The sequence below is a fragment of the Erigeron canadensis genome, chromosome 6 (assembly GCF_010389155.1).
Source record: "Erigeron canadensis isolate Cc75 chromosome 6, C_canadensis_v1, whole genome shotgun sequence".
NCBI lineage: Eukaryota > Viridiplantae > Streptophyta > Magnoliopsida > Asterales > Asteraceae > Erigeron > Erigeron canadensis.
In genome coordinates this window covers 5,178,805-5,187,922 of record NC_057766.1, presented here as the reverse complement: position 1 = coordinate 5,187,922, position 9,118 = coordinate 5,178,805, and the positions used below count along the sequence as shown (strand labels likewise).

The 9,118-nt window shown below is 32.7% G+C and overlaps 1 protein-coding gene across 1 annotated transcript; it reads left to right on the top strand.

The window, feature by feature from the left end:
* The first annotated feature begins 1,766 nt into the window (after window positions 1-1,766).
* Window positions 1,767-8,086, top strand: LOC122604187 (disease resistance protein Roq1-like). The gene is made up of 4 exons (XM_043777084.1): window positions 1,767-2,176; window positions 2,425-3,511; window positions 3,609-4,865; window positions 7,538-8,086. Exons 1-4 carry the CDS (start codon window positions 1,767-1,769, stop codon window positions 8,084-8,086), a joined length of 3,303 nt encoding a protein of 1,100 aa, XP_043633019.1.
* The last annotated feature ends 1,032 nt before the right edge of the window (window positions 8,087-9,118 follow it).

The window sequence follows — 9,118 nt, the reverse complement described above, 5'->3', positions numbered from 1 at the left end:
CTCGTCAAATGTCTATGTAATGTAATGAACTTTCAAATCCTGGTTATTAGATGTACTCGAGTATATGTGGCAATCATATAATCTGCCACGTATAAGTTTTTGATTTGTCAGATACATCCAATAATCGGAATTTGAAAGTTCATTACATGACATAAAATTTTACAAGATCCTTACATAACATAGACATTTTGTCATAGTTAGTTACATCCGTAGGTAATAATCCCTACTATTATAATTAGATATCATCTTCATGGATATTAAAATAATATAGTCTGAGAAAAATTCAGTATTTAATTATTGATATTTATGCATTTAAAAATTTATTAGTATAACTCAAAATAAAATCTTTAATAATTATGTGATATGTTAAAAGAAGATAACAACATAGTTTTTTATATTATTTCAATTCAAAAATTCTTAGAAGTTAACTATAAATAATTTTTCTAGAAGTTTAAATATATTGATGTACAATTCTTTTATAAAATTTTAAAAATAATACTATAAACACAAATAGTAGACTTTTTGAGGCTAACCCGCGCGAGTGGTAGTGGACAAAGCAGAAGCGAGAATGTCGGCTAACCTTAAGAAAAGAAATTTAAAATTATATTCTTAAATTGTGTTGAAAAATATCTATAATTCTAATTGGCAAATTGATATACGTGTAATACCTCTTTAAAAAATGACATTTATATGTTAAAAAAACAGTATTTATAAGCTCGCTTGAGTGGTAATCAAATGAATATTAGATATAGGTGTAGTGCTTAGATATTGTTATGATGCTTTGATATTTTTTATAAGATTATTTTTTATTTTGTTAATTTTTTCTTTATGTGTGTATATATATAAACATTAAAGGGTTTAGTGCGACGGAATGCAACTAACTATGCCCAAAAAGTTATAGTGTGCACCAACTAACATTTTTGTTTATTGTATGCATAAACTTAGTAAAAATGTTTATATCATGTAACTTTTTGTAACCGATCAATCAAAACCTTACACGTGGCTTGTTCAAATTTTTTTTTTACACGTGGCAGCTCATATGGGCTGCCACGTATACACATTGCATGATTTAAACTTTTTTACTAAGTTTATGCATACAATAAATAAAAATGTTAGTTCATGTACACTATAACTTTTTAGGCATAGTTTGTTTCATTCCGACACACTAAACCCAACATTAAATTAACTATGTGAAAGATTGTAATATATGATTAATATAGTTACACGACTTAACTATAGTAGTCAGCTAAACCAAACTGATTATCTTGAATTTCAATATATCACTTGATTTATTAATTTTAAGTTTACTAATTGTTTATAAAAACATAAAATCATTAAATTTTATGTTTTTTTCTCTATATAAAGACATATTTAACTTTGATTGTAAATGCAATAGTCATCAATGAAACTTTGTTTATCTGTAAATTCACTTATTTTAGCAAGATACTAATTACATCTTTTGCATCATGATACTAATTAATCCATTTTCAAAGTCTTTTAATTATGTTTGTCAATTTACGATATTATGAAACAAAAATTTGTTATTAATTAAATATGTTTTCTCGCGTATTACGCGGGACAATAATCTAGTATAAAAGTATAAGAAAGCTACAAATATATTCATAAAAAAGAATATTAGGTAAATTTTGATAACCATGGCATTAAAATATCATTATACGAAACCCATGTGAAACTTCTTAAACGTTGACAAATTAGAATAACAACAGATCGATCCAGCCTTGGAGATGTCAACTCAATTCAATTCAATGTCTTCTTCAATGTCGTCTTCAAGTGTAATAGGAAGAAAAGGAGGATGGACGTATGACGTTTTTCTAAGTTTCAGGGGTGAAGACACTCGCTATAACTTTGTTGATCATCTTTTTGCTGCTCTAGATCAGAAAGGAATACACACCTTCAAAGACGACAAGATGCTCGGTGGAGGCCAACCCATCTCCGAAGAGCTAGTGAAAGCCATAAAAGAATCAAGGTGGGCTATTGTTGTTTTCTCTAAAAACTATGCCAACTCTTCATGGTGTTTGGAAGAGCTTTCCAACATCATGGATTGCCAGGATCAGTTGGGCCAGAAGGTGTTACCTGTGTTCTACCATGTCGATCCCTCCGACGTTCGGGGACAAAAAAGAGATTTCGCAACTGCATTTGAGACGCATCAAGACAGGTATGTAGGAGAGATGGATAAAGTGAACAAGTGGAGGGACGCTTTAATTGCAGTTGCCAAATTATCTGGCCAACATATCTTGCCGCAAAATGGGTAAATCTCTCTTTTTCATTATTATTTATTTAAAACTTACAAATCTCTTTTAAATACTACGGTCTACTGAGTAGGTATTCTAATATTCTTCAATCATGTTGCTAATATAAATCAATTAATTAATGCTCTTATTATATGTATATATGTACATACAGGGGTGAATCAGCATTTATAACCAAAATTGTTGAAGAGATATTAGCCGATAGACAACCTCGAGTTGGTAGTAGGGAAAACCATCTAATTGATATACGGCCTCGTATTGATGCCTTAATTTCATTATTGAAAATGGAGGCAACCGAAGAGGTCCGCATTGTGGGGATATGGGGAATGGGAGGGCTTGGGAAGACAACTATTGCCCGAGCCTTATTTAACAGAATTGCTCATAAGTTTCAGGGTAGTAGTTTTGTTACTGACGTTAGAGAGAATAGCTCTAGTAAAAAAGATATGTGCACCTTACAAGAGAGGATATTAAGTAATATTCTAGGGGAGGGTCATGGATACAAGATAGACGATTATGATCAAGGAGCACAAATAATCCAAGAAAGATGTTGCAGAAAGAAGGTCCTTCTTGTTCTTGATGACGTTAACGATGTAAAGCAGTTAGAGTTCCTAGCTGCAACCAGTGAGTGGTTTGGTCCGGGAAGTAGAATCATTATAACCACCAGGGATCAGCATTTATTATCATATGTTAATGCTGACGAGAAGTACATACCTCCTCTTTTACATAGAGATCAAGCTCTTGAGCTCTTCAGCAGGCATGCTTTTAGGATGAGTAGCCCTCCAGATGGTTATATAGAACTCACAAATTGTGCAATAAATTATACACATGGTCTTCCTCTTGCCTTGAAAGTTTTAGGCTCATTTTTATGTGGAAGAGAGGCAAGTGTGTGGGGAAGTGCTTTGGATACACTAGCAAAAACACCAAGTGGCGAGGTTTTGGACACACTGAAGTTAAGTTTTGATTATCTAAAAGTTTTTGAGAAACAAATATTCCTAGACATTGCATGTTTCTACAAGGGGGAATATGTAGATGATGTTACTAGAATACTAGATAGCTTCGGTTTTGACCCGGTTATAGGGATTAGCGTTCTTGTTGAAAAATCTCTTATAACTGTCTCATCAAACAATAAACTAAATATGCATGATCTCATACAAGAAATGGGTCGGAAAATAGTTCAAACAAGTGCTCCGAATAGCAGGCTATGGGAACTCAAAAAGATCCACGATCTAATCAACTCTAAGGTAACAAACCTCTCTTCGTTTACTAGCTAATGTATATAATAATTTAGTTTCAAAATGAGTACACCTTGATTTAAGTTTCACTGTTCATTTCTCGCAGGAACTAGAATTAGTTGAGGGCATAGTGATACCATGGAGTTATTGGAACTGTGATGTTGACTTGAAGCAGAGTCTGAGTGCTAATGCTTTTAAGAGTATGAAGAATCTTCGGGTACTCGATTGTTACAGAAAATTCACTTTTCGTAAACCTACCTTTCTTCCTGATAAGTTACGATGGTTTCGTTGGAGAGAATACCCATTCTCTTCTGTGCCTGTCACACACATGAGTAAGCTTGTTGGGCTTGAAATGGTGAAGGGCAAAATTAAGCATTTATGGAAGGGGGAAAAGGTATATAGTACATTGAAACCAAACTACTATCTAGCATCAGAAGTTTCTTTGTATAAAAACCAAAACTTGAAATTCATTAACCTTCAATGGTGTGAATCCCTAAAAAGGTTTCCAGATGTATCAGGGGCACCAAATATCGAGAGATTGGATTTGTCAAAGTGTGGGAATCTGGTGGAGGTTGATGAGTCTGTTGGGAGTTTGAAAAAGCTTCTTTACTGGGACATGACTGATTGCTATGAACTCAAGTGTCTCCCATCCATGCTCCACATGGAATCCTTGGAGACCCTCATTCTCCATAGCTGCTGGTCTCTTAAAAGAATCCCAGAATTCTCGCCAAGTATGACCAACCTATCTAAATTGAATATTTATAATTGTCGGGAAGTAGAAGAAGTGCCATCGTCCATAACATATCTTGCCAACCTAAGCTACTTGAATCTAGATCTCTGTGGAATTAAGAACATTCCAAACTCAATTTGGGAGTTAAAGTGTCTCAACACCCTTGGCCTTTCTTATTGTAAAATAGTAGGGAAATTGCCACATGATTTTCAAAGTCCGAAAGAGCTTCACATAGACTCCATTCACATTCATTCTTTGATAAACTCTTGTTACTTGAGAAAGTTAGAACTTCGTGGTGATTTGGGAGACAAGGACTTCCCCAAAAATCTGCATGGACTTTCCTTGTTGGAAGAACTACATATATGGAGCAACAATAAATTAATCCAGTTACCCGAAAGCATCTCCCATCTTTCTAGTCTTAAACACCTCGTGATAGTGTTTAGCGAACTTCAAACTTTACATGGCCTCCCACCAGGAATACAAGTATTGACATTAAATTATTGCACAGCACTGGAAATTGAAGATCTGTTAAAGGAGATTAAGTATTTGAACAAGATACATATCTCATATTGCCCGCAACTGCTAGAAGATGGAAGAAACTTGGATAAAATGTTTGATCAATCTTTCCTAAAGGTTACTATTTCTCATTCTCTTATATCTCAAACTTATCGAATTAATTGTTTCATATAAATTTAATTCTAATAGCATAGACATAAAATATCAAAATTCATAAAATCAATTAATTTTAAAGGGGTGATTTAGCGCATGTTGCTACTTCTATAATTATAAAAACTTTTATTTTTTCATACAACCATGTAGGCAGCTCATATGAGACGGAAATGCTACCAGGCTGCTCAGCACCTCTTGCATACATCCTAATAACTATGTATAAAATAGTAGTGTAGTGTTTTTAAGAGTTCAGGGATTGATTTAGTAAATTATTGCATTAATAGTATTTTAGGTATATAGGTTAATTATAAAATAAAACTTTTGAAAATATAGGGGTATAATAGGTTTTTGAACGACTTAAAAGTTTATAGAGAAAACAAAAAGTATCTTTTCTTTGATAGGGAGATCGGCTGGAAAAAGTGATATGGTTTTTTTTTTTTTTGATATCGGTTTCTTTTTTTGTGGGTTTAAACTTAGGGGTCATTTCGGCATGAGGAGGAGATGTAAAATATAAAGTAATTAAGGAGGGTATTATGGAAATAAAAAAAATGCTTAAAACTTAATCCCAATACCCTTTATAAGGGTTTATAGATTTATAGATTAAAAAAAAAAAGTAACCGCGCGGTGTAGCAATATACTTTGGTGACACCAGTGACTCATAGTGGTGGCATGTTGGCGGCGACACCAAACAATGTAGGTAGTTAATGTATGGGTGGGAGTAGTGTACATAATTTAGTAATAAAAGATATATAGTATAAATAGGTACGCATGTCCAAATTATCTCACCTTCAACAACAACAATGAAAGCCTTTAAGAAATTATAAATTGCATATAAAACTCAACTCATACTTTTATAATAAAACTACTACTTTGTCCAAGTTAATAATTGCACATAACAAAACTTCATACATATTGAATAAGTAAAGAAATTAAGGTAAGGTTCATGTAAGAACTATGCATATATGAACATATGTAATCTTAAATGTAACTTGATAGTTCATATGTGAACGAATATATCCATATTCGACCATTTATATATGAATACCAAGTTCTCATGGTTCTTTTGATTCAAATGGTTCTCACTAGAATTTTTTCCAAAGAAATTAAATATAGAGATATAAACCCCATTTACATGAGTTCACGTGTTTAGAAAAGATTTTAATTTTACTAGATTTTAGTTTTGTGACTTTTGTCTATACATACAACAACAACAACGGTACTCAATCCGGCAAAGCAGCCGGGTTTGAGAATGGTAAGATGTAGACAGCCTTACACCTACACAAAGGTAGAGAGGCTGGTTCCGAAGGACCTCCGGCCTAGGGTTTTAACCCTTGTAAAAATTCTCGACGGCAAGACGGAGCCAAGTCGAAAAGAGAGTAATAAAGGTATATTTACTAGATTTTTCTTACTAGACTTTACCTGCAACTTTATTTACTAATATTCACTTGATGTATTTATAAATACACTTAATTATTTAAACAATAATCCCTTAATTCTTAAAATATCTATTTTATACCTTCACATCAATTACCTACACTACCCCACCACCAGTCGTTGCCACCATTGTCATCGCATGACGCTAGCATCCGACTGGCAATTGATAAAATAAAATATAGTGATGCGTTACTGGTATATAATATATTTAGTATTAATACTCGTACGATGTACGGATTGACATTAGATATATAACGTATACAATGAACTTATACCAATACCTATATTACTCAAAATAATCTTCAATAAGCATATGTCATAGTTAGATTCATATTTTAACTTACATCCTAAGAGACCAAGTGGACTAACCGTTAATGATTATAAATTTAAAAAAAAAACATATATTATTGACAATAATAAGATATAAACATGTATGTAATATAAGATCAAGTAAAACATAAGACGTAAGGATATAAACTAAACATCACCATAATGGATCCATATGTATTATATGAACAATAATAAGTAATTAAAAACAGATATGAGATGAAAAGTACCTTTATTGTTAATCACAAAAATTAAAGGGGAAAGTAAATAAACAATCCATATGTGATTGTCTCGTCGACCGCATTATGATAGATATAGATTACCTTAACCTTGTTTTAGCTTATTGATAATGCATATAATAAGTTGTATTTGATATGAAGTAAGAAACTTGATAGACATAGATTAACTCAAAATAGTAAAATATTTTATAAATAAAAAGAGACACGTGTCGATTAAGGAATACGTCATGCGCGTGTTGAATTCGATACGAAATAGGAAACTTGATATTTATAGATTAACTTAAAATATATTTAATATATCAAAATATACACGTGTCGATTAAGGAATACACTGCGTGTGTTCAACAAATACTACAATCCTGTTTTAGTTTATTGGTAAATAAATGATTCTAAATAGGATGAGTTTAATGTAAACTTTGATGATGATTTCAGGTTGGTGTAATGAAGCACGCTTTAAGAACATATGTAATTATTTTTTTGAACACTTTTAATAATGAAAAAAAATAAATTTGTTATAACTAAAATAACATAGAAGTTTTTGTTCTAATTATGTTAAAAGCTTACTAAGTTCCTAAGGTTGTCGGATACAGAAGTTTAATTACAAGCTTACTAAGTTCTTATGGTTGTTGGATACAGAAGTGTGCTGCAGTTGATGGTTGTTTGAGTATCATGGTTCCTGGGAGGCATATTCCAAGTTGGTTCATAGAACAGCGGGATGGGTGCAAGATAGGACTGAAGTTACCTCCCAAATGGCAAACTGAAATCATTGGGTTTGCTTTGTGTTGTGTTTCAACAATAAATATACAAGAACTTAGCATAAATTTGAGATTCGAAAATGATGAAGCGTTGTTTTCAAAGTCAGAGGCTAACAATATAAATGAAACCGTACAAGCTGGTAAGTATTTGTGGACCGGTTATATACCATATAGTTTGTTCGAACAGTTCCATGGTGACAATGATAATGATTTTGAAGGTGAAGATTGGTTTCATATGACCCAAGGTAATCTTGTCTTTAGAATATCACAGTATTATTCGGGGGAAATTGTAAGGTGTGGGGCAAAAGTTGTGTACAAAGAAGAGGTGACATCCATCCAACAAACCATTCCCTCTATTTCTTCTTTTTATTGGAGCTGGAAGCTTACCAAAGATGGGTTCACCAATTCATTCAATTGTTCTTGGGTTTAATGTTTAAGTTCTCTTTTATTCAAGTTTTATGTATCACTTTAATTAAGTATATACTTGTAAATAGTTATCCAGTCCGGTACACTGAATAACAATGGCTGTTTAACTCACGGGGTACACTTGATGATAATGGTTAAATTGCGACCTCTAAGTTCGGAATCCGAATGGATATTTAAAAATCAAGATGGGACAGACCTCTTGACACAATGCCAAAGTTTGTCAAGCACCAACCCCAGCCTCCTTGTAGTTATCCTTTACTTTTAAATTTATCACCAGAACAGGTTTCAAAGGGTATGATCATGAGTATGAAGATCTGTACCTAATTATTAACAAATACAGTTTGAAAAATAGTAAACAAAATACATAACCTTGAAAATACTCGAGCATGGCGGCCCACACAGTACTAATTAACTATTACTAGAAATTGGGACTTATACTCTTTGTGAAATAACTCTATTTACCACACTCGTGACAGCAAGTGTAGACAAGTTCTTTCCTTCAAAAGTCAAATTTCATTAGGCAAGATTGAAATATTCTCACAAATTACTTTGGTTGATGTTCTTATGAGTGATGTAGGTTTAGAGCCTAACTACTCCAACTTCCTGAAGCCTTTCTCATACTGCCGTTTGATATACATGACAGGACTCAATCCGCTAATCAGATCCAAGTTAGCAGTGTGTAACTAAAGTTGTCAATTACACAATCAGATCCAAGTCGTTGTCAATTACTCTATATATTACGGTGATACTAAAATCTTTGAACAATACGATTTAACAGGTTCTAAGCATAATTAATTGACCACCACTAATTAGCTTATTCCTTTATTTGTCTTAATTCATATTTTTCACAAGCCAAATCAACCGGTTCATTACTAAATGGGCTGTTATTGCCACATCCTATCTACCAAGTACCAAGAAGCATCATGTCACCTAGTGATAAGAAAATGTATATGAGAAGAAGAAGAAGAAGATAATTGTTATGAACTCAACTCTAAACTTCTCATTGATTAGGATTACATCTATATATTCCCGCTCA